The sequence below is a fragment of the Macaca nemestrina genome, chromosome 6 (genome assembly GCF_043159975.1).
Source record: "Macaca nemestrina isolate mMacNem1 chromosome 6, mMacNem.hap1, whole genome shotgun sequence".
NCBI lineage: Eukaryota > Metazoa > Chordata > Mammalia > Primates > Cercopithecidae > Macaca > Macaca nemestrina.
Window position 1 is genome coordinate 34120843 of NC_092130.1, and position 27439 is coordinate 34148281.

Consider the following 27439-nt stretch of genomic DNA (forward strand, 5'->3'; position numbering starts at 1 on the left):
AAGAAAAAAAAAAGCACACACAAATATAATTATATCTAAAGAAAACAAAAGCACACACAAATATAATTATATCTAAAGAAAAAAAAGCACACACAAATATAATTATATCTTAGAAATGCTTAGAGTAATTTTTTAGAAATGATGCATATATTTCTACTCTTCTTAGGATTTAAATTTTCTTTCTACATTTAAAAACTTCATTATAAAATCTAGTTCTTTATTCATAAATTTGTCACCCAAAAGATAAAAACAGCCTTACTGCCCTCCTGTTAAACACAATTTCACAAAATACCAACATCAGACAAAGCTGCTCTTGTGACCATAACAGATCAAGACAAAATGAAGACCACTCCCTAATCATGACTGAACAGAGACAAAAACATGAATGCTATCCAAACCATAAAATGACTAAACATAACGTTTACGCCAGGAATGACTGCTGCTTCTTTACCATTTACTACTTTAGCCTCATTCCAGGTAAGATTTAGTAAGATATCCTATTACAGAATTTATGCCTGTTTCCTTAAATCCTTCTAAATCATCTAACTTAGCCGAAATCCTAAAATAAGTCCTTTTGGCACACACAGTTGCATTGTGTGTACCTCTCACTGAATAATAAGTTGAATTTGTTTGGCTACAGGTGGCATCTGGCTGGAGGGTATCATAAGTTGTTTTTTGTTAGGTGAAGTGCCGAACAAAAACCCTTGTTTCCAATAACTGAAAAATTCTTCTAAGAATTCAGCTACGTTTTTTTTTTTTTTTTTTTTAATTTTTCCTTTCTTCCTTTTTTTTTAAAGACAAGGTCTCACTATGCTGCCCAGGCTAGAGTGCGGAGGTGCAATCACGGCTTGTTGCAACCTCAATCTCTTGGGCTTAATCCCACCTCAGCTTCCTGAGTAGCTGGGACTATAGGTGCGAGCCACCACACCTGGCTGGTTTCTTTTCTTTTTTGTAGAGATAGGGTCTCTCTCTGTTGCCCAGGCTGGTCTCAAACTCCTGGGCTCAAGTGATCCTCCCACCTCAGCCTCCCCAAGTACTAGGATTAGAGGTGTGAGTCACTGTACTGGTCTTCTTTGAAACTTTTTAATTAATTTTGAATAATATAAGAGAGAGAGAAAATAATAGTAAGAAATCCATGGAAAATTCAATCTCATAAATAATATATCCAAATGTAAGACTTCTCTCAATCACCACAACACTTAATTATCATCAAAACTAAACTAGTTTACACAGGAAAGTCCTGCATGTACCATAAGAACCTTGTATAGCTGATGTTCATGTTATCATTTATTTTATTAAAATGGCAACAACTAAAATTTACTGAGCACTATTTATGTGCTACACATTCCCCTCTTGGGCTTTTTCTTATTAACATAAAATTAACATTAAAGTTTTAATTCCCATAGCAACAGCTAGTAAGAGGCAGGTTAAGTCAGTCAGGGCCATCTGACTTGAAACTCTTTAATCACTTTTTTTTTTTTTAAATAATGGAATTTTTGAAACACACAAAAGTACCAAGCAGCAACAATAATCAATATATAAAATAATCTTCTTTCATTTATATCCCCAACTAACTATATTCTTATCCCAAATATCATATGATCCGTAATATTTCAATTATATCTCTAAAAGATATGGACTCCTGGCCGGGCGCGGTGGCTCAAGCCTGTAATCCCAGCACTTTGGGAGGCCGAGACGGGAGGATCACGAGGTCAGGAGATCGAGCCCTTCCTGGCTAACATGGTGAAACCCCGTCTCTACTAAAAAATACAAAAAACTAGTCAGGCGAGGTGGCGGGCGCCTGTAGTCCCAGCTACACGGGAGGCTGAGGCAGGAGAATGGCGTAAACCCGGGAGGCGGAGCTTGCAGTGAGCTGAGATCCGGCCACTGCACTCCAGCCTGGGTGACAGAGCGAGACTCCGTCTCAAAAAAAAAAAAAAAAAAAAAAAAAGATATGGACTCCTTTCATTTTTCAACATAACCACAATACTATCACAATATATAGTTAAAAGGCAATAACACTTCTTTAATATTAAATATTCACCTCTCCAGTTCCAGCTTGTAATTTTCTAAACAATTTCCTCCCATTTGAAATGGGATCTATTAAAGTCCATGTAAGTATAACTCGTTGTATCTCTTTGAAGTCTCCTTTACTTCATAGTTTCCCTCTCCATCTCTTGCTTTTCGTTGCAAATTGTTTGTTGAAGAAACCAGGTCACTCATCCAGTAGTACTACCCCACAGGATTCTATGGTACCCTTGAAGATGTCCCTCTATACCCCAAATTTCTTTTAAATTAGTGGGTAGATCTAGAGGTCTGATCAGATTCGTTTTTCTCTTTGACAGAACTCTAGTATTCTCTGACACTCTCCTTACTTTCTAGTTTGATACCATATTCTAGGCTCATCTGCAATACTGCCAGTCTCAGGTCTGGAGACAGCTATTTCTTCAGGGTTCCCTGGATCCCTTTGAGTGCTAGGGATGCTCAATGACTGGGCTGGTCATTGTTTCTAGACCTTTTCAGTGAATAGAATTGGGAAACGTTTGGGGAATATTTCGTTGCCTTTCTTTCCCTTTAAGATAAAATACAACCTGAGTTTATACTGATAGTTTCTATTCAAATGCAGGACTACAGCGTATTTACTTAATCTTATCTATCTTCTATCTCTCTTTTCAGCCACACTGAAAATCTCAGTTGTGAAGGACATCAGCATAATTCCGCATTTTAATTACCCTACAATGCTCACAGATGGGTTTCAGAATATCAACAATGCCAATGTTGATATGATTTCTTTAAATCGTTTTTTGTCCTCAGGGTATATCACACTAGGAATATATCATCAAATCACTGTTTTAAAGCACTCAATGCAGATATGCTAGTTCATGGGTTTCACTTTTCTTTTCACTTTTTAGGGATTACTTCTATTTCATTTAATTTTACTTTATAATTACATTCAGAATTTATTTACATGGTTCCAAGTCAAATCTACAAAACAAGACATAATCAAAAGTCATCTAGCTTCTTCTATACTTGCCATAACCACAGGATTTAAATAATATGAATTATCTTTTTGGTTTTTTCCTGTTATAAGCAAATACTTCTCTGTGTTCACTGCCTCTACTTTTTCACACCAGCAGTAGTAAACTATGTATTTTTTCTTCCATTTTGCTTTTTTACTGAATATATTCTGATAATCACTCCATAGTATATATAAAAATATTCTTCATTCTTTATATAGTTGTATATTTACTGTATAGATATACTACATTTGCAGTAACCAGTCCCCTACAGATGGGCATTTGGGTTGTTTCCAGTCTTCTGTTATTATAAAGGGTATATCATTACTAGCCTTGCACATATGTCTATCTATATTTTGGCTAGTATACCTTTGACATAGATTCTTAGAGGGAAGATAACTAGTTTAGTAATGCATATACATAATTTTGGCAGATACTGTACTGCCAAATTTCCTTTCATGAGGGTTGTATCATTTAGTTTTTTCAATCAACATCTAAATCTCAGATCCATTTGGAATTTATACTGGTTTATGATATAATAAAAAAAAAAGGATCAGATCTTATTTCATCTTTTCCCTACTGGCTATCCAGTTATCCCAATACCATTTATCAACATGTCTATAACTTCCCCACTGATCTGGGACACTTTGTTATTATATAATAAACTCCTATGTGCAATTGAGTCTATTTCTAGATTTTCTATTCTGTTCCACTAGTCTTGTCTATTCATGAGTCAATATCAGGTTGTTTCAGTTACAGAAGCTATATTGTATTTTTTGGGATAGCATGCATTGCTGCTCTTCCTCTGCAGTTTTCTTCGCTTTTTCTGCTTATTTTTCTTTTTATTTAGCTCTCTTTGTAATAATCACCATGCTCAAGAGTTATAGTATAGATATATTACTAAAAATAAATTACTTAAAACATATTTCAAAGTTTGGTTTTTTTACTATGACAGAATACCCTTCACTAAATTCTTAAAAGATGAAATTAAAGAAATTAACTAATAAAGACACTTATCTATTAATAAATATCTAAAATTCGGCTGGATGCAGTGGCTCACGCCTGTAGTCTCAGCACTTTGGGAGGCCGAGGTGGGTGGATCACCTAAAGTCGGGAGTTCGAGACCAGCCTGACTAACATGGAGAAACTCCGTCTCTACTAAAAATACAAAATCAGCCAGGCATGGTGGCGCATGCCTGTAATCTCAGCTACTCAGGAGGCTGAGGCAGGAGAATTGCTTGAACCCAGGAGGCAGAGACTGTGGTAAGCCGAGATTGTGTCACTGCACTCCAGCCTGGGCAACAACAGCGAAACTGTCTCAAAAAAAAAAAAATTAAATAAATAAATAAATAAATATCTAAAATTCTCAAATTCCTACTTCACTTTGTTTTTGTTTTTGTTTTTTGAGACAGTCTTGCTCTGTCACCCAGGCTGGAGTGCAATGGCGTGATCTTGGCTCAATGCAATTTCCGCCTTCTGGGTTCAAGTGATTCTCGTGCCTCAACCTCCCGGGTAGTTGGGAATACAGGTGCCTGCAACCACGCCCTTCTTATTTTTTTGTAGTTTTAGTAGAGATGGGGTTTCGCCATTTTGGCCAGGCTGGTCTCAAACTCCTGACCTCCGTTGATCCACTCACCTTGGCTTCCCAAAGTGCTGGGATTACAGGTGTGAGCCACCACGCCCAGCCTCCTACTTAACTTTGAATAGGAAAAAAATTTCACTAGCAAATTTCTGACTGCAACATGGAAATTAGAGAGGTATACCTGCCACACTTAGGTTAGCTGTCACAACTGTCTTGACTGTCTGGCTGATAACTAATTTATTTTGTTAATTCATTGAATGTTTCTAAATATATCTGAAGCTCCCAAAAATGCCTACCTGGCAATCTTCTCCAGCACCACCAGACTGATTCAATAAATGTGATGCATCACTCTGGTTACCACCTGCATGTCCAAGACGATGTTTAACAGGAACTTTGTTAAGAACATATGCACCTGATGTCTGTGGTTTGCTCATCATCTGCATATACAAAATAAACACTTATGTGGCAGAAGTTTAAAAACATGCCTAGGAATGATACAAATTTAAGATGATTACTCTAGGGAAGAAGATAAGAAAATGGGAATGGGAAGGTGCTTCCATTATCCATAAGGTTTTATTTTTTAATGACACTGGTGAATATACAAATGATTGATAGATTATTCATACTTTTTGGAATGTCTAAAACATATCACAACAAAATGCATGCACCTACACACAAAAAAACAACTATTTTTTAATGTTTCCTCTGGTATGCAATGCTCTGAAAGAATTAGAGGGTCTTGGCTGGGCACAGTGGCTCATACATATAATCCCAGCACTTTGGGAGGCCAAGGCAGGTGGATCACCTGAGGTCAGGAGTTCAAGACCAGCCTGGCCAACATGGTGAAACCCCGTCTCTACTAAAAATACAAAAATTGGGCAGGCATGGTGGCATGCACCTGTAGTCGCAGCTACTCGAGAGGCTGAGGTGGGAGAATAGTTTGAACCCAGGAGGCAGAGGTTGCAGTGAGCCAAGATTGTGCCACTGCACTCTAGCCTGAATGACGACAAAGCAAGACTGTCTCAAAAAAAAGAAAAGAAAAAAATAAGAATAATTAGGGGGTCTTAACTGACAGTGGCTTAATATGAATAACTGTGAAATGATCACCTCAAAAACATAATGCAATATTGGGCTGTACTAACAGAACCTGTCTAATGATCACCATGAAGGTGATAGTACGAACTCTTTTCTACACTATTCATCCAACATCTAGGGGAAGCATTCACCTTTGGGCCCTTACATGAAGTGGGATACAAGTGGGATAACTGAAAGAGAATTTAGATGCAAATGAGCAGGATGATAAATGGAGTTGACACCATGTACTATAAGGAATACTTTTTAAAAATCTGAATGCATTTACTGTAAGCATGAGATTTATCTAGGTCAGTATCTGAATGGCTCTGATGTGCGGTATTTTGTTCTTTTGTTTTTTCCTTCCTTCATCTATTCAATCAAATATGTTTTGAGCAATATGTACCAGGTATTGTTTTAGGCACTAGGGATAGAATGGACACAACAGGCAAAATTCCAGTTCTCTTGGAGCTTCTATACCCATTTTTAGAAGGAACGTATAATTTTTTTTACATGAGAAACAGGAGGGCAAATGGGTGACACAAAAAAGACTGATTCTAATACAAAATAAAGAAATAGCTCTACAGTCAAAGTTGCTCAGTGGTAGATGGTTATTACACTTTAGTGTGCATAACAATAACTTAAGAGTACTTGTTAAACATGTATATTTATAGGCCCCATAGCTAGAGACTGACTCTACACAGGTTTGAGAAGGTGAAGCCCAGGAATTTGCACCCAGGTAAGTGATTCTGATGTAAAATAGCACGTCTCAAACTTTAAGGTATGTAAGAATCACCTGGAGAGCTTGTTAAAACACAAATCCTTGGGCCCCACCCATAGGGATTCTGATTCAGTAGGATGGAGTATGGCTCAAGAATCTGCAATATTTCCCCCAAGAATCTGCATTTCTAGTAAGATCCCAGGAGACCAGATGCTGCTGGTCTGCGGTTCAAATTATGAGTAGCTCTTATGTAGAAGACCCAAGGACCAGGAACTGAAAAATACTGATCTAGAGGGTGTAACTAAAAGAGCTTTAATTCCCAGTGAACCAGATTACCTTCTGGATACCTCCGTGCACTGTTGAAGGAGCGGACTGGGCCACTAGCACCTGCTGCTGATGAAGATGCTGTGGCAGGTGATGATGCTGCTGTGAGAGGTGACTAAGTGTTTGCTGTTGTTGCAGGAGCAGCTGTGCTGAGGACTGTAGTGTCGGTTGCTCATTATTTTCCCTATGCCACAAGACTCGAATGAATCGGTTGTTTAGAACTGCTTCTGTGCTAGAAATGGCTTTCCTGGCCTCCTCATTGGTAAGATATTGGATTAGGGCTGCTTCTGGATCACCCTTAAAAGCAACCTTGAAGAAAATAAAACAATATAAATTCCCAAAACCAAAAAATAGTCAAATGAATTATGACCCATTGCTATGTAATGAATGTTTTCCCCAAAATACACATGTTGAAGCCCTAAACTCCAATATTACTGTTTTGGAGATAGAGCTTTTAGGATATAATTAAGGTTAAATGAGGTCATAAGGGTGCATCCTAATGAATAGTATCAGTGGCCTTAAAATAAGAGAAAGAAATCTGCCCCAACCCCCTCTTTTTCTTTCTCTGTCTGCCATGTGAGAATGCAGCGAGAAGCCAACCATCTGCAAGACAGGAAGACAGCACTCCCTAGGAAACGAATCATCCAGCACCTTGATCTTGGACTTCCCAGTCTCCAAAACTGTGAGGCTACCCATTCTCTTTCAGGAAGAGATTGCAGAAAAGAACCAAATGAATTCACAAGAACAAACACGGTTTAACAAGTCCATCATAAAACTGGATATACAGATATATGGTGGCATTTTCAGCACTTAGAAGAGATAATCAGAATAACCACTGACTCATTTAAACAAGGTGAGCTAATAGAAATTTTCCCAAGACCCATAAAATGCCTGGCTTCTGTCACTGACATAGCCACATTTACCTGGATATTAACAATAGTTCCAAATTTGCTGAAGTGTTCATTGAGCTTGGTAATGTTGTTCAATTCCTGAGGGATTTTCTTGACTTCTAATTTGGTGTTTGTATACTGATTCTTTCGTAAGAACCCTGGTTTATTTTGATTGTTATTTCCTTGCCTAAAAGGAAGATTAATACATCTTAGTTAATTCTCCTACTTCATGACTAGCCAAGAGATAAAACCACAAAGAATTTAGGTTTATAATTTTTTTAAGTGCCTTTTGTGGATGAGCATGGTGGTTCACACCTATAATCCCAGAAAACTTTTTCAAAATCCTATGAAACATTATATTCAAAATTCAAACCACAGAAAATATATTAAACAACAAGAAACAGGTTACAGGCTGGGCGCAGTGGCTCATGCCTGTAATGCCAGCACTCTGAGAGGCCAAGGCAGAAGGACTGGTTGAGCCCAGGGCTTCCAGACCAGTCTGGGGAACATAGTAAGACCACATCTCTATACAATAAATTAATTACATTGATTAATTTGTTTAAAGTGCCTTTTGTGAGCCCTTAACATTCTTCAGAAATTACTAAGCAATTTTCACATTATTCTTTTTTTTTTTTTGTAGACAGAGTCTCACTCCATTGCCCAGGTTGGAGAGCCGTGGCATGATCTCGGTCCGCTGCAACCCCCACCTCCTGGGTTCAAGTGATTCCCTTGCCTCAGCTTCCTTAGTATCTGGGATTACAGGCACACACCACCACGCTCGACTAATTTTTGTATTCTTAGTACAGTCAAGGTTTCACCATGTTGGCCAGGCTGGTCTCAAACTCCTGACGTCAGTGATCTACCCGCCTCGGCCTCCCAAAGTGCTGGGATTACAGGTGTGAGCTACTACGCCCGGCCGACATTATTCTTATTACGTGAGAATAGAAAAGGTGAAGAGAAAGGTGAACAGCAATAGATTACAAAAAGAAAAGGCCCAACTAACACTTAAAATCATATGCTAAAAAGATCTAACATAAAGAGCTACCACAATTATCAAGGACTCTAACATCATTAAATTAAATTAAGGCTAGAACATCATCTTTTTTTTTCTTTTTTGAGGAGTTTTGCTCTTTTTGCCCAGGCTAGAGTGCAATGGTGAGATCTCGGTTCACTGCAACCTCTGCCTCCAGGGTTCAAGTGATTCTCCCACCTCAGACTCCCAAGTAGCTGGGATTATAGGCATGCACCATCACGCCCGGCTAATTTTGTATTTTGGGTTTCTCCATTTTGGTCAGGCTAGTCTCGAACTCCTGACCTCAAGTGATCCGCCTGCCTTGGCCTCCCAAACTGCTGGGATTACAGGCATGAGCCACCGTGCCCGGCTAGAACATCATCTTTAATGGCTTATTTTCAACTTCTGCAAGGGTACTAAGCTATTTTCTTCACCATTTATTTCATTTTTTTTCTTCTTTTCTATCCATTGCCAGTGTGTCAGTAATTTTTAATATTGGGTTAGGTATAGAAATAGGTAGGTACAAATTAGAAATACCTTTTATGGGCCGGGTGTGGTGGCTCACACCTGTAATCCCAGCACTTTGGGAGGCCAAGGTGGATGGATCACCTGAGGTCAGGAGTTCAAGACCAGCCTGACCAACACAGTGATACCCCATCTCTACTAAAAATACAAAAAATTAGGTGGGCATGGTGCTGGCACCTGTAATCCCACTACTCAGGAGGCTGGGGCAGGAGAATCACTTCACCCTGGGAGGTGGAGGTTAGAGTGGGCTGAGATTATGCACTCTGCCCTGGGCGACTCCGTCTCAAAAAAAAAAAAAAAACAAACAAACCCTATTATAAATATTGTTAACTTTTTAATTTTTACAACATTCTAACAATGTCTTCTAGAACCCTAACTTCAAGATACCTAGTTTGAAAATCATTAATGACAAATCTTATTTTTATGAATTTACTAATGCAAACAACAATAATAATTAGATGCTACTAATTAGCAAATTATCTTACTTTCCCAGCCAAGGTTTCTTTGTGAGTGGCCCGTCCAAACCACTCATAGCTCTTTTTCGACTATCTGGTTCAAGAACTACTCTGGTTATGTTGCTGTTAATCGAAACAGGAACTGGTGGTTCAGTCTGGATCACAATGTTAGCAGCTGTTGGAAACAAAAATTCAAATTACTTAGTTTTTCAGGAGTCTCAATGATTAATATATTTAGTCTAAAAGTTAAAAAGTACTATTAATAGCTCAATTACTTTCATTTCTCTTTTAGAAATGCCTAACAGAGAAAAGTTACAAATGCCTTTTTCTATAAAAACTAGAAATCCATGTTTCAAAACTCAAAGTTAACCTCGATGTAATAAATGACTCAGGCATGAATGATCAATAGATGAAAAAAGTACTGGTGAAAGGTTGTTGGAAAACAAGATACTTATGGTGCCAAAGTAACACTCCAAAAATTACATTTACAATGGAGAGCTCTGGGCCGGGCACGGTGGCTCACGCCTGTAATTCCAGCACTTTGGGAGGCCAAGGCGGGTGGATCACCTGAGGTTGGGAGTTCGAGACCAGCCTGACCAATGTGGGGAAACCCCGTCTCTACTAAAAATACAAAAAAATTAGCCAGACATGGTGGTGCATGCCTGTAATCCCAGCTACTCGGGAGGCTGAGGCAGGAGAATCACTTGAACCCAGGAGACGGAAGTTGCGGTGAGCCAAGATTGCACCATCGCACTCCAGCCTGGGCAACAAGAGTGAAACTCAGTCTCATAAAGAAACAAACAAACAAACAAACAAAAACAATGGAGAGCTCTAACAATGATCACCTTATGCAAGCAATCAAACTTAGCACCATTAATGGACATTATTTGCCTCCTGGTGTGATTCAACAAGAAGTTAACCACATCATAAGAATTACATATTATTATGGAATTATGGTTTTATGTGTGGCAATAATACTGTGCTTATATAGGACTGTCTTATTCTTAGATATAAGGTAAAGGAGTTAAAGTTTCACAATGTCTACCACTAACTTTCAAGAGATTCAACAAAAAAAAGTGAGTGGAGAGAAGAAAGAAAAGACAGCATTCATGCCCAAAGGTAATAAAATATTACTGGTAAATCTAAATGAAGGCATTCAGATGTTTACTGTGTTTCTTTTGATTTTCTATAGGTTTAAAGGTGGGAAGAAAATCCAAAGCCAGTACTATAAATTGACAGAAATATTCTAAGAATCTGTCCTTACAATAAATAACCTGTGGGTAGGAAGAGGTGTACTGAACAAAACAGAAATTAACAACACAAAACTATGCCTATTAAATCCTGAGTATCTCTCTTAACTTTAGCAACTCCACCAAGCAAAGAATAACCCAGAGCTGAATGCCGGGGTAGGTATATGGTTAGGAGTTGGTACATTTCATTTCATCTTTGTCAGGGAAATTATGATGTAAAGATTCATTCACTTGACATTTAGCTATGTGACAGCTCAGCAACTATAGCAGACCTTGGGTATACATTGGTGAATAAAATAGACATGATCCTTGCTCTTGTGGGACTTGTGTTTCAGAAGGCTAATGAAGAAGACAGCAACTGTGATGGCATAAAACATTCTAGAATTTGAGATGCCATTATGTTCTCCTTAAATAGTTTTTATCATTACCAGCTAACATTGCCTAATGCTTTTTTTTTAAATTTAATGAAGTGTGTCATATTAAAGGAAGGAGATATAACTAAAGGTTAAATGACTTGCCCAAGACAACAAAGAAATCCTGTTGTATACAAAACATGACTTCTACTCTGAATTCTAGTTCTGGCACTTAACAGCTGCGTGACCTTGGGCAAGTTCTTTAAACCTCTCTAAGCCTCAGTGTCTTTACTTGTAAAAGGGGAGAATAAAAACAGAAACATGAGAGACAATAATATATATGAGGCTGGGTATGGTGGCTCATGCCTGTAATCCCAGCACTTTGGGAGGCCAAGGTGGGATCTGGATCACCTGAGGTCAGGAGTTCAAGACCAACCTGACCAATATGGTGAAACCTCGTCTCTACCAAAAATACAAAAATTAGCAGGGTTGTAGTGGCGCACACCTGTAATCCTAGCTACTCAGGAGGCTGAGGTGGGATAATCGCTTGAACCCGGGAGGTAGAGGTTGCAGTGAGCCGAGATCACGCCACTGCACTCCAGCATAGGTGACAGAAGGAGACCTTGTCTCAAAAAATATATACATATATATAAAAATATATATATATGAGAAGGCATTTGGTGTAGTCTTCATACAAAACTTGTTATTCTTATAGTGGTAATAGTGTTATTAATGGCAGGAAAAAAAGAATTAATAAAGCTAGGATAGAAAGAAAGATCAGGAAAATGCTAGGCTGGGCACAGGGGCTCACACCTGTAATCCTAGTACTTTGAGGTGCCAAAGTAGGCCCTTCAATGATCAGTTCTTTGAGGAGGAGATCAGTAATTTCATCTATCTATACACAATACCTAACACAGTGCCTAGCAACAAAACTAAAACAGCCTGAAGTCCTACTAAAAGAAGTAGTTAAGTAATATTAGTGAGATTTGTATGTAAAAATAAATATATTCTAACTATAGCTTTAAAATAAACCTTGGAGATAAAGTTATTTAAAAACATCTGAGATTAATACATAGTACCCTTCAAAGAGATGATATATAAGTAATTTGGACCTTAATTTCCTCAAGCGAGGCCAGAAATGCAAATGTAATAACTATATCCAACTACTGCATAACACTTAGCATCAGAAAAAGTTCAAGGTATTCTCACCTCTTGGATTTGCATCCATATCTCCAGATGTTAGGCCAATCAGATTGGGACGCTGTGTCTGTGTTCTTGAAAAGAACTGTCTGTACTGAGATCTACCAGAACTAGTAATACTAGGAGCTTCTGGGTTGTAACCATCTGGTTCATATGTATCTGAGGGAAAACAAAGCAACAAAACACACAACAAATCAGAGGGAGGTTAAATCATCTCTCATTGTTCTAAAATAAACACTTGCTTAAAAAACATATATTCTCCAACAAATATAAATACATCAACCTACAGTCACGTCTCAGTATCTGTGAGGGACTGGTTCTAGGACCCTCCCACAGATATCGAAATGCACAAATGTTCAAGACTTTTATATAAAATAGGGTGGTGGTATTTGCATATAACCTAGGTAAATCCTCTTGTATACTCTAAAACATCTCTAGGTTAATTATAATACATAATATAAATGCTATGTAAATAGCTGTTATGGATATTGTTTTTAAAACTTGCATTATTTTTAATTATTGTATTGCTATTTTTTATTTTTATTTTTTCTGAACATTTTCAATCTGTAGTTGGTTGAATCTGCAGATGTGGAACCTGAGGTGAAGACTGCATTTCTCTTTGTGTTACAGTATCTAGACACACCTTTTGAAACTGAAAAAAAAATGCTCCTATTACAGAATATAGATACATGCATCTATTCTTAAATACTGGTATTTTCAGATTCACTCACCTACTCATTTCTGCTCTATATATTAATTACCTTATCCAAATGTCAATGCACATTTTTTTTAATTTAAAAAAAATAGAGATGGGGTCTCGCTATCTTGCCCAGACTGGTCTTGAACTCCTGGGCTTCAGCCATCTGCCGGCCTCAGTCTACCAAACTGCTGGCACTACAGGTGTGAGTCACCGTGCCCAGCCCAATGCACATTTGTTAATACAAATTTTTACAAACACAAACACCATATGTGAAGGACTGAGTTTCCTCTGTTATCTATCATATCTCCAATTTCTAGGCACCTTTTTAATTGAGGTGAAAAGAAAATGTATTCATTTGGTTATCTGCACTTCTTCAAACTAGAGACAGACAGCTGGTTTCACACATAAACCATATTTCAAATAAAACAGCACATGCGCTCACATACACGTCAGTCACTTCTATGATTTAGAGTATAGAAGTGATTCAGAATATAAGATCAGCAAATTATCCTCATTTAGGGGATCCTCCTGGCCACTACAGGCATTTGAGTCAACGGTCGATAAATAGCACAACTAGGATTCAGAAGTCCTCAATCCAGAAAATGTCTCACCCCCAATACTCTTAGATTAAACCTCTCCCATGAATATTAGGCTTCTCCCAACTTCAGATTCACCAGCTAACTTCCTTCTTGCACAAAACATCCACAAGCTACAAGGAGGCAATAATAATAAAATGCTATTAAAGCACAGGTGATTCTGAGATATCTAATATAAGAACTAGAACTGCTGGCTGGCATTCCTTCTCTTCCCCCCACCCCCACGTTTCCCCTTTTTCCAGGTTTTGAGAACAGCTCATGGAATTACACAAAAAAGACATCACTAGATTAAGAACTGTCTCCCTCTAATAAAACGTTAAATTATGTTGAAAAGTAATCATTTGGGGCATTTGTACTGTCCTCCTCAGAGAAGGATGGAACAGAAAATTTAATACATTATTATCACAATGACATTCCTATTAGAGATTTTTTATTTCATTCCTAAGGCTTGCATTCAGTCTCAAAGTTTCCTGATGATGATTAATAAAACCAAATAATTGGGTCAGGTGTAGTGGCTCACGCCTATAATTCCAGTACTTTGGGAGGCCAGGGTGGGTAAATCACAAGGTCAGGAGTTCGAGACCAGCCTGACCAACATGGTGAAACCTCGTCTCTACTAAAAATACAAAAATTAGCTGGGCTTGGTGATGCACGCCTGTAATCCCAGCTACTCAGGAGGCTGAGGCAGGAGAATCGCTTGGACCCTGGAGGTGGAGGTTGCAGTGAGCCAAGATCACACCCTTGCACTCCAGCTTGGGTAGCAGAGTCAGACTCCGTCTCAAAAAAAAAAAATAAAAATAAAAATAAAAACAAATAATTTTGCCTCAATGGTTACAGGACTATGATTATAGTTATCTGCCGAAGAGTATTTTGGGGGCTTCATACTTAATTATTTTAGCTTTTGCTCTAACTTCTCTTTATAATTTTTTGTTTCTTTAAGACAACTAAAGACAGTATTTAATTGTGAGCATTCCCTCCTGATGGAAACACACTGTAATGTGTCTAGCTTAAAAGTAAATCTAACATAGTTTCTTATTAAATTTCAACGTGTTGAAGAATGATACAGTTTGAAAATGATATGTAAAGTAACAGCTTCCCTGGTTATGCCAACTCTAAAAATTACATGCAATATAACATACAAAATGAATACTGCTTTATCTTTTTAAAAATGGATCAGCAAATTATGATTAAAAATTTTCAGTTACCACTTGGCACTACTGACAGAAAATCTCCTACAGTTAAGACTGCAGAAAGTTTTAAAGAAGTTACATAATCAAATGACCTTGTGCTATAAATCCTGGGAATACACAGAACACCAATTAACTTAAAAGCCCTTTAGTTAATTAAGATGAATAAGATCTAAAGGCAAAGTGAGAAAGGGTTAAAAACACCTCATGAAACACCCACAAAGCACTCCACAGATCCTTCAAAATACCTATGTCAATAGGACAAAAGAATTTTTAAGAATCGCTACATTATACACACATACAAGGGGGAAAAGGACCATACAAGGGGCAAAAGGACCATATAAGGGGCAAAAGGGAAAAAAGGACATGATCGGCAAGAAACCAGATGTTTATTTTCATTTTGTTTCAAAGAAAAATTAACCTAGTTTATTACAATGTATAACTAATCAGAAAACATTCAAGCAGATATTATCTTCCTATCTACCTGATTAGAAACTAGCTCAAGGAACTAGCATCACTTTGTTACCGAGGCACTGAAAGTAAATATAGAGGACACCAGAGATGACAGATACACAGGCCTAATCATCTAGCAGCCACTAGAGACAAACCAAAGAAGCAAAGGAACAGAAAATAAAACTACCTATGAGCTTTAATGGGACTTTATGACAGCAGATCAGGATGCCAGGTCACTGCTTAGGCTGGCCAGCTTAAGGTAAAAAAGATCAGTGAGGTGGATGGCCATCTGTAGCAAAGCTTACCTGGAACCAGAGGGGTAGGGCTGGAGACTGAGGTATGGTACCCAATGGAGGATCCCATGAGGTTTCGAGGTGGCACCAAACGAGCTGCCAACAGAGGAGGCGGTGTCCCCAACTGAAGTCGCTCAGATGCAGCAGCACCATGTTCACGAGAGTACATGGGCTGTCCTACAGAGGAAAGAATAGGAGGGCAGCTGGGAATGAGAGTCACAAGCTTCTCTTAGGTGATGATGTGTTTCCTGAGACTTTGAGCCAAAAACAGAGAAATTAAACCAACAGGAATAGAAGTACAGAAAGATGTCCCTGGGATTCTTTCTAACTCAAGAAAGAACAGACATGCAACTGGTTAGGATCCATCGAGGTATAAAGAAAAGAATAAGAATTAGGTAGTATATATAATCTCCATCTTTTCTGATCTTAAGTGGAGAACACTACGTGCTAATTGTATCCAAAGCTGAACAGTGAACCATATCAGGTTATTAGAAAAAGGAGCCCTGAGCTACTAATTATACACAATTTTTCTATCCAATGAGATATGCAGGTATGAAAACTGTCATATCCATTAAAAAGAAAACCACCCCCCTCCAACCAACCCACATAATTTCAGGTTTGCACAAAATATGCTTCCATATCTAAGGGCAGAATAAAAGATAAAGGCATTAAGAACAAACCACTACCTGCATACCTTCACAAAGAATAAGAAATGCTCCAAAGAAAAAACTAAAGATAGTGAAAATGTGTTATCTCTGTGAGCACATGGGTAACAAAAATTGAGAAAGGGAAAAGGACAGGCCAGGCACAGTGGCTCACGTGGCTCACGCCTGTAATCTCAGCACTTTGGGAGGCCGAGGCGGGTGGACCACGAGGTCAGGAGTTCAAGACCAGCCTGGCCAAGATGGTGAAACCCAGTCTCTACTAAAAATACAAAAATTAGCCAGGCATGGTGGCAGGCACCTGTAATCCCAGCTACTAGGGAGGTTGAGGCAAAGAACTGCTTGAACCCGGGAGGTGGAGGTTGCAGTGAGCCAAGATCATGCCACTCCAACCTAGGCGACAAAGTAAGACTCTGTCTCAAAAAAAAAAAAAAAAAGACAAACAGACCAGCACAGCACTGGACACATGAAATCATCCTGGATATTAAGAAGCACTTTTTGAAAGAAAACACATTTAGGATTTATATATAGGCTGATGCAAGAATGCACACACAATGAAGCCAAAATCTGAAGAACGGGATTAGAAAAAGACAAGGTGTCAAGGAGCAAAATCCCTTTGGGTGTCCATTTAATAGTATCTTTTTCACTGATAACCCCATTTGAGACGTATTTATAAGATTTAGTTATTATATATGTCCAACATCAGACATTTACTATGTGACACAAGACAAAATAAAATGGATTTTGAGGGTTTTTTTGAGACGGAGTCTTGCTCTGTCGCCCAGGCTGGAATGCAGCGGCGCTCACTGCAAGCTCTGCCTCCCAGGTTCACATCATTCTCCTGCCTCAGCCTCCCAAGTAGCTGAGACTACAGGCGCCTGCCACCACACCTGGCTAATTGTTTTGTATTTTTAGTAAAGACAGGGTTTCACCATGCTAGACAGAATAGTCTCCATCTCCTGACCTCGTGATCCACCTGCCTCAGCCTCCCAAAGTGCCACCGGGCCTGGCGTCCAGCCTTGAATTTTTTTTTATACCTGGTGAAATGTCCTTAAAAGCTGTAAAATCCCTAAATATTTTAAATGCACCTTAATAAGACAGGAAAGGAACCACTTGGTTTCATAGTAAGTCTCTAAAGGGAATATAGAGATGCTAAACTTCACTACCCTTTTCTTCCTATATAAGAAGCAAAAGAGGAAGTAACACATCATCTGTATAGCTGTGCACTTAGCATTAACCCTTTTAAAATTTACATTTCTAATGGATGTTGGGCTTAATACCTAGGTGGTAGGTTGATCTGTGCAGCAATCCACCATGGCACACATTTACCTATGTAACAAACCTGTACATCCTACATATGTCCCCTGGAACTTAAAAGTTGATGGGGAAAAAAAAAAGTACATTTAAAAAGAATCAGCTAAGTATTACACTGCAAAGCAATTTAACGTATTTTTTTTTCTTTTTCTTTTCTTTCTTTTTTTTTTTTTTGAGACTCTGTCACCCAGGCTGGAGTACTGCATGATCTGGGCTGCATGATCTGGGCTCACGGCATGATCTGGGCTCACGGCAACCTCCGCCTCCCAGGTCTAAGCAATTCTCCTGCCTCAGTCTCACTCTGTCACCCAGGCTGGAGTACTGCATGATCTGGGCTCACGGCAACCTCCGCCTCCCAGGTTTAAGCAATTCTCCTGTCTCAGCCTCCCGAGTAGCTGGGATTTCAGGTGCCTGCCGCCATGCCCAGCTAATTTTTTGTATTTTTAGTAGAGGCGGGGTTTCATCATGTTGGCCAGGCTGGTCTCAAACTCCTGACCTCAGGTGATCCACACATGTTGGCCTCCCAAAATTCTGGGATTACAGGCATGAGCCACCATGCCTGGCCCAGTTTAACATATTCTCAACGAGGTGAACAAATAGTTGTAAGCACACAATCAATGGCAGAGAATTACTTGTGAAGAGTGACCTATCAGCAGAATGAAGTAGTATGTTACAGAGAAAAACGGGGCCAGGTGCAGTGGCTGACGTCTACAATCCCAACAATTTAGGAGGCCAAGGTGTGAGGATTACTTGAGCCCAGCAGTTTGAGACCAGCCTGAGTAACATACCGAGACACTGTCTCCACTAAATATTTTAAAAATTAGCCACGCGTGGGGGTGCACGCCTGTAATCCTAGCTATTTGGGAGGCTAAGGCGGGAGAATCACTTGAGCCAGAGGGTCGAGGCTGCAGTGAGCCACGATTGTGCCACTGTACTCCAGCTTAGGTGACAGGGTGAGATGCTGTCTTTAAAAGAAAAAAATTTAATTAAAAAATAAAAATACATAAATACATAGAAAAATGGGAAGTACAATCTTAGTCTGTATGACTACTTTAAATGTATGATACATCACTCAATGTACTGAGTATATCTAATTAATAATAGCTGTCTCAAAGTAAACTGGAAACCAAAAGGCTACTTTGCCAAATGTCTGTTTTTAAAACTACTGACAAAGAACATACAATTCAAATACTTTAGAAAGGCCGAGCACAATGGCTCATACCTATAATCCTAGCACTTCGGGAGGCCACGGCAGGTGGATCCCTTGAGCTCAGGAATTTCAGACCAGGCTGGGCAACATGGTAAAACCCCATCTCTACTAAAATTACAAAAATTAGCCAGGCGTGATGGTGCACATCTGTAATCCCAGCTACTCTGGAGGCTGAGGCACAAGAATCACTTGAACCCAGGAGGCAGAGGTTGCAGTGAGCCGAGATCGCACCACTGCGCTCCAGTCTGGGTGACACAGAAAGACTCTGCCTCAAAATAAAAAACAAGGCCGGGTGCGGTGGCTCACGCCTGTAATCCCGGCACTTTGGGAGGCTGAGGTGGGTGGATCACGAGGTCAGGAGTTCAAGACCAGCCTGGCCAAGATGGTGAAACCCCGTCTCTACTAAAAATACAAAAAAATTAGCCAAACGTGGTGGGTGCCTGTAATCTCAGCTACTTGGGAGGCTGAGGCAGAGAATTGCTTGAACCCAGGAGGCAGAGGATGTAGTGAGCCGAGACCGCGCCACTGTACTCCAGCCTGGGTGGCAAAGTAAGACTCCGTCTCAAAAAAATAAAATAAAATAATAATAAATAAATTAAAATAAAAAAACAAATACCTCAAAAAGATGGCAATTAATTCAAATGTAGCCTGACTTTCTTAAACAATTCCTACTGAGTCTCTAAATACTACTTATAAAAGCAAGAGTTCTTTAGACAAAGGGCCAATTCTAGGTCAGGGCAGAAAATCTGTAAGATGAGCCTGGTACTTCCTTGGTATACCTTGTCCTTCCAGACGCAAGAGAGTTACCAAAGACTGGCATGTCAAAAATTAAAAAAAAAAAAAAAAAAAAAGATCAGAAGCCAACATGAAGAGGCTCCCACTGATTAAAGATGAGACAATCTGAACATCAAAAAAGACTATAATGGAGTGAAACATATCAAGTGTTAAAAATTCATGAGTTCATAATGATACTTAAAAAGAAAAAAACAAAAAACCAGGAGTTCCCTTTGGAAAAAACTAGGCAATCAACTCATTCTTTAAATTGATAAATGAAAGAGAATACATATATCATGTCTCTTCTGTAAAAACTGCATTTCAGGTTAACCAAATGGTTGTTACAGTCAACTATATGGAATGCCAGCAATAAATGCAGAAGAAACTATACATTTAGAGTTTCATATACAACGGCAAATCCAGGCGATGATCAAAAACGGCTGTTGAAACCATCAAGGAAGTTTTAAAATGAATGGATCAGGATGAAAACACCTCTACACACTAATCAATATTTATAATACAGAAAAGAGACAACCAGACATCATGAGCATTATAATGTACTGTGTAGGAAGTACATAACGCTATCTATAAAATGTTCTTGCCAAAAAAAGAAAAAAAATGAATCTTATCAAATACCTAGCTCTAACTTCCAATTTACAGGGAATACAGGGGACAGAGGAATGTGTTAGATGACCCCAGAACATGAATCTGCCAAGTCTAAAATGTGAGAAAATTCTTCAGGACAAATGATCTGTTTCTTCAACAAATAAATGCCAAGGGGGGGAAAAAAAAAGTAAGGAATATTTCTATAAAGACTTAAGATAGCCGGGCGCGGTGGCTCAAGCCTGTAATCCCAGCACTTTGGGAGGCCGAGGCGGGTGGATCACGAGGTCAGGAGATCAAGACTATCCTGGCTAACATGGTGAAACCCCGTCTCTACAAAAAATACAAAAAAACTAGCCAGGCGTGGTGGCGGGCGCCTGTAGTCTCAGCTACTTGGGAGGCTGAGGCGGGAGAATGGCGTGAACCCGGGAGGCGGAGCTTGCAGTGAGCCGAGATCACGCCACTGCACTCCAGCCTGGGAGACACAGCGAGACTCCGTCTCAAAAAAAAAAAAAAAAAAAAAGACTTAAGATATCAACTAAACGTAAGGTATAACTCTGTTTGGATATAGCTTCAAATAAACCAGGTATAAAAGGGCATTTATGATACAATTGGGAAATATGAAAACTAACTGGATATTTCACAAGCAATAGTAAACTGTTACAAATTTTGGGGGGACTGTGATAATAGTACTGTGTGTATGTATGATTTTGTGTGTATGTATGTTTAATTTTTATCTTTAAAGATACATAAGTTGTTACAGATAAAATGCTGTTATGTTTGGGACTTATTCTAAAACAATCATGTCATTAAGCTAAATTTTGAGGAGTCATAAAAGAAAAACCAAAAATAAAAACTAAGGTCGGGTGTGATGGCTCACATCTGTAATCCCAGCACTTTGGGAGGCTGAGGCTGGAGGACTGCTTGAGCCCAGGAGTTTGAGACCAGCCTGGGCAACATTGGGAGCACTCATCTCTACAAAAAATTTAAAAATCAGCCATGTGTGGTGGCATGCATCTGTGCTGCCAGCTACTCATGAGGCTGAGACAGGAGGACTGCTGAGCTCAGGAGGTCAAGACTGCAGAGAGCCAAGATTATGCCACCGTACTGAAGGCTGGGTGACAGAGCAAGACTTTGTCAAAAAACAAAAACAGAAAAAACAAACCCCACAGCACTAAAATAATCGTCAGGAGTAGATTATGGATGAAGCAAGATTAACCACATTGATTAACTGTTGAAGCCAGAAATAAGTACATGGAGATTCACTACATTATACAGTCTACTTTTATGTATGTTGTATTTGAAATTTTCCATAATAATATGTTTTCTCTTTTAAATTTGAGATGAGGTCTTACTATGTTATCCAGGCTAAAGTACAGTGGCTATTCATAGGTGTGATCACAGCTCACTGCAGCTGGAACTCCTGGCCTCAAGGGATCTTCCCCTGCCTCAGTCTCCCAAGGGGCTGGGACTACAGTTACATGCCCACACGCCCAGCTACATAATAAAAAAATGTTCAATATCAAATAGGTTACAGTAATGGTGAAGATCAGTCTGTCAGAATTTATATTCATTCAGTTTAGTTTTGGTCAGGGTAGAGAGTTTCCAAACTGCAAACATCCCAAGTTCATGTTCTCATCTTAAATTGTTAATATAGGTAACATGCCTAATATCAATATTTTCAACTTCTTAATATTAACTCTAGTCAGAATAAAGACAGCCTTTATTCAACCTAAAATTTTACCCACTCTGTATAATTTTCCTGATTTTGTCTTTAAGAGTATTCACGCCGGGCGCGGTGGCTCACGCCTGTAATCCCAGCACTTTGGGAGGCCGAGGCGGGCGGATCACAAGGTCAGGAGATCGAGACCACGGTGAAACCCCGTCTCTACTAAAAATACAAAAAATTAGCCGGGCGCGGTTGTGGGCGCCTGTAGTCCCAGCTACTCAGGAGGCTGAGGCAGGAGAATGGCGTGAACCCGGGAGGCGGAGCTTGCAGTGAGCCGAGATCGCGCCACTGCACTCCAGCCTAGGCGACAGAGCGAGACTCCGTCTCAAAAAAAAAAAAAAAAAGAGTATTCACAGGAAAAAAATCATAAGTTTTAAGCTAAAAACTCAACTCCAGAAAAAATAAAAAGCTACATCTTCCCAATACTGGCCATATTTATGTGTCTTCTCAATTAGAATACAAGGTTCCTGGTACACTTGGGAAGTTCCAAGGCCTAAACAGTGCCTGATGCATAATATAAATCAAACAGTCACTTAAAGAAAAAATGAAAGCTTAAAGTACCCAAATGACAATTAAGTATTTCTTTGGATGAATATCTGTATGTTGAAACAGACAATATCACAACTAATACAACATGAATCAGACCAAACACAAGGGGGAGAAAGCCTCTAGACCAGCAGTCCCCAAGATTTCTGACACTAGGGACCGGTTCCATGGAAGACAATTTTTCCACAATTGGCGGGAGTGGGTAGAGGTGATGACTTTAGTTTGAAACTGCTCCACTTCAGATTATCAGGCACTGGATTCTCATACAGAGTACGCAACTTAGATCTTTCGCATGTGCAATTTACAATACGGTTGGTTCTCCTATGATAATTTAATGCCACCGTGACCTGGGGGGTGGGGACCCCTGCTCTAGACAATATACAAGGACTCTATTAGACACTGACTTACTTTTCTAGCCATCAAATCCATTATTCTACATAGAAATATTGTGTATGCCACAGAATTAAATGAGCAAAACTCAAATTTAGATCTATAGTGTTTTAACAATTTTATACAGTTAGTAGGAAAGTATTTTCTGAAAGATAAAGATTTATGTGAATTTATATTAAGACTGGACAGTTATCTTCAACCTAAGAATCGGTCTCTAGAATCCAGGATGTTACCTACTACTCTTACTTTTTCACACATCCAGTACAATGAACAAACTTAGCAGTTAGAAAATATCTTTACTATGCTTCTTCAAGAAGCAGAACAGACCAAAAGCAAGGTAGAAAAGAGAGTATATTTTACTTAATAATAATCTTGTAAAAGCCAAAGTATATACTGAGTTGGTGAGTTAAAACTTGGAGGCTGCAGTGGTACAGCTCTTTAAGATTTTATCTAGCAAGTTCTCTGGTCTCCTTTCTAGCAAGTTCTCTGGTTCTTCTTTCTCTAAGAAACCCCCACGCAAAAAAAAAAAAAAAAAAAAATTAGGGGTCCAAATGCAATGCCTCAGGTCTGTAATCCAAGCACTCTGGTAGGCCAAGGTGAGAGGACTGCTCCAGGCCAGGAGTTTGAGACCATCTTAGGCAACACAGCAACTCTCTACAAAAAATTTCAACATTAGCTGGGCATGGTGTGGCATGTGCCTGTACAGTCTAGTTATTTGGGAGGCTGTGGTGGGGTGACCACTTAAGCCCAGGGGTTCAAGGCTGCAGTGAGCTAGAATCACGCCACTACACTCCACCCTGGGCAACAGAGCAAGACCCTGTTTCTAAAAAAAAAAAAGTAAATAAATAAATAAATGTTTTTAAAATTGGGGTAAGCTGGGCGTGGTGGCTTATGCCTGTAATCCCAGCATTTTGGGGGACTAAGATGGGGGGACAGCTCAAGCCCAGGAGGTCAAGACCAGCCTCGGCAACACAGAAAGATCTCATCTTTATAAATAATTTAAAAAATCAGCTGGGCATGGTGGCGCATGCCTGTGGTCCCGACTACTCAGGAGGCTGAGGTAGGAGGATTTCCAGAGTCTGAAAGGTTGAGGCTACAATGAGCCATGATGCCACCACCCTCTAGCTGGGCAGCACAACAAGACTCTGTCTCAAAAAGAAATAAAGAGGGCGGGGGCATGGGAAAATTTTAAGTACTTCAGAGGAAATAGTTGATTTTAACAGTTGACTGCTGTCTTTACACAAAATTCCAAATACAGTTCGTTATTTAAGTTATTTTCACAGGGTCTATGACATTTTAACTCAAGAAAAGTAACAAAATTTCAAAGTCTTTTCTAAATTATAATCAATTTTTTTTTTTTTTTTAAGACAGGGTCTTACTTCTCTCTGCTGTCCGGACTAGAGTATAATGGCACTATCTGCAGCCTTGAACTCCTGGGCTCAAGCAATCCTCCCAACCTTGGCCTTTGAATGTGCTGGGATTTCAGGGGTAAACCACTGCATCCAGCCAGTATTAACTTTACCAGGAACTGTGTATATCCTATTCAGTTTTACAATCAGGTAATTCTATTTCTTATTTTAACATCCAACTTTTCTTTCTCCAAAACAAGTGACAACCGCAGCCTAAATGAGTGCTTTATTTCTCACAGAATTAGTTCCTTTGTTACCTGGGGTTTTTTTTTTTAGCTGTAATAGCAAAATAGTGTAATGAGTTTTCATTTTGTGGATTTTTTTAAATCTATTTCTTTCCCACTATTAGATTTTTAGATTCTTGGATGACCATTTCTTATTTATCTGTATATTCCTAGTACCTAACATTGAGCAGACTCCAACTCCTACCTTCAAAACTCCAGATTTCGCTTTTCTGTGTTTACTTTGGGTCCTTATTGACATAATTTGTACAACTAAACACCATTTGATATGCATTTTCACCTGTATTTTCTGGCTGTGAATTTTAATATTAATTTTAAATAACAATAAAATATCCATGACTTAACAAACTTTCCCAACTTGTTTAACTTTTAAGATAGCTCAAGTTCTCATTACACACTGAAAACATACATACAGCTTTTTACTTTATTTGAACCAAACTTCTAATCTTTTTGAAATTACCAATTATAGTATAAGTTGAGTATCCCATATCCAAAAGGTTTGAGACCAGAACTGTTTCAGATTTCAGATTTTTTCATTTTTGAATCTCTGAATTATAGTTACTGGCTGAACATCACGAATCTTAAAATCCAAAATCCAAAATGCTTCAATGAGTAATTCCTTTCAGCATCATACTGGCACTCAAAAAGTTTCTAATTTTGGAGCATTTCAGACAGGGAATGCTTGACCTGTATTTAGAAAAATAAACTTGAACAATGTGAAGGATTCAATTGTCTGACTTAAACACAAAAATATTTTTAAAACTATTTTATTTATTTTTTTGAGACGGCGTTTCGCTCTTGTTGCCTAGGCTAGAGTGCAACGGCGCAATCTCAGCTCAGTGCAACCGCTGCCTCCCAGGTTCAAGTGATTCCCTGGCCTCAGCCTCCCCAGTAGCTGGAATTACAGGCGCCTGCCACCACAACCAGCTAATTTTTGTATTTTTAGTAGAGATGGGATTTCACCATGTTGATCACGCTGGTCTCAAACTCCTGACCTCAGGTGATCTGCCTGCCTTAGCCTCTCAAAGAGATGGGATTACAGGCATGAGCCACCACTCCCAGCTCAAAAACTATCTTAAAATCAACTGAATAGAAAAATATTAAAAACTTATTAGAAAAGTTAATAGAAGGATATTAAAAACTGAGGCCAAGAGTGGTGGCTCACCCCTGTAATCCCAGCACTTTGGGAGGCTGAGTCGGGAGGATCACCTGAGGTCAGGAGTTTCGAACCAGCCTAGCCAACATGGTGAAACCCTGTCTTTACTAAAAATACAAAAAAAATTAGCCGGGCTTGGTGGTGTGTGCCTGTAATCCCAGCTACTGGGGAGGCTGAAGCAAAAGAATTGCTTGAAACCAGGAGGCGGAGGCGGAGGCTGCAATGAGTTGAGATCGCACCACTGCACTCCAGCCTGGGCAACAGAGCAAGACTCTGTCTAAAAATAAATAAATAAATAAACTTATGCCTGACAAACTATACTACACATCTCCCCCTTTTTAATGTTTAGATTATCAGGAACTCTACTAGTTTTCAAAATTTCTCTATAAATTTTAGAATCAGATTTGACAAGAAAGAAAACCACACATTTCTCTGCATAGCAGACTTCTGAAGTGTTCAATATGAATATTCTATAACTTTCAAAATATTCAGTTGCCAACCAATCAAATCTGTTTATCAATACTGATGCAGCATAGAAGACAATCCTCTAAAGCAGTAATTCACAAATGCTAATGGGAAATTATCACCTTTTATTGCTCTAAGACAAAAATGGGGGGAAAATGTAGTGTTATTTCATGAAATCAAATATTAAAAGATTGAGTCAGGCATAGTGGCTCATGCCTATAATCCTACCCACTTTGGGAGGCCAAGGCAAGAGAACTGCTTAGACACCCAGCCTGGGCAAGACAGCAAAACCCTGCCTCTATATACAAAAGATTTTTTTTTGTTTAATTAAAAGACTGTCCTTGAGGTCGGGTGTGATGGCTCACACCTGTAATCCCAGCACTTTGGGAGGCTGAGGCGGGAGTATCAATTGAGCCCACAGTTTGAGACCAGCCTGGGCAACAAAGCAAGAACCTGTGTCTACTAAAAATTTCAAAACTTTTAAATAAATTTTTTTTAAAATTGTCCTTTATTCTGAGATTATGTCCTTTCTTCAGTTTAAAAATGTATTTTTAAAATTAAAGTAAGATATTTTCATATACAGACCTTAACCTGCCAAAATAAGAAACTGCTAACTGTACTGGTCCCAAGAATTTTCTTAGAAATGTTACCAGTCTTAAATGAGTTTAGAGGCTGGGCACGGTGGCTCACACTTATAATCCCAGCACTTTGGGAAGCTGAGGCAGGCAGATAACTTGAGGCCAAGAGTTTGAGACTTGCCTGGCCAACATGGCGAAACCCTATTTGTACTAAAAATACAAAAATTAGCTGGGCATGGGGGCCCACAACTGTAGTCCCAACTACCCAGGAGGCTGGGGCACAAGCTTAAACCTGGGGGGTAAAGGTTGCGCCACTGCACTCCAGCCTGGGCAACAGAGCAAGACTGTCTCAAAAAAAATAATAATTTGGAAATACAGTTCTCAAAAGCCTTTACTCATCTATCACAAAATAGTCTTACTTTTAAATAAAACAGAAAAATGGATTTCAAAAAACATGAGATCTAATTAATCTTATTCACCTTGGCTCCCTAGTGTCTGGCATGATGCCTGACACATAGTAGACATTCAACAAATATTTGCCAAATTAATTTATTTATTAAGCTAAGTCACTGAAATAAATGGCAACTGCCAGATTTTTAAAAATTAAAACCAAATGGAATATTTATAGAGTGAGTCACAATGTTAAATTTAACAATATAAAAATAAATGGTAATTGCCAGATTTTTTTAAAATTAAAAAGATGGAATTTTTATCATGAGTCATAATACCAAA

The 27439-nt window shown here is 39.0% G+C and overlaps 1 protein-coding gene across 2 annotated transcripts in view; it reads right to left on the reverse strand.

The window, feature by feature from the left end:
• LOC105467239 (RNA binding motif protein 27) overlaps window positions 1-27439 on the reverse strand; it is an 89387-nt gene that overhangs the window by 22117 nt on the left and 39831 nt on the right. The window contains exons 9-14 of one of the 2 annotated variants that reach the window (XM_071098259.1): window positions 15642-15806; window positions 12410-12559; window positions 9628-9772; window positions 7639-7792; window positions 6728-7024; window positions 4896-5036 (exon numbers count right to left, since the gene is read on the reverse strand). In XM_071098259.1, coding sequence (XP_070954360.1) covers window positions 4896-5036; window positions 6728-7024; window positions 7639-7792; window positions 9628-9772; window positions 12410-12559; window positions 15642-15806 — 1052 coding nt within the window. The remainder of the gene's footprint in view (window positions 1-4895; window positions 5037-6727; window positions 7025-7638; window positions 7793-9627; window positions 9773-12409; window positions 12560-15641; window positions 15807-27439) is intronic. The other variant, XM_071098260.1, reaches the window with a different exon arrangement.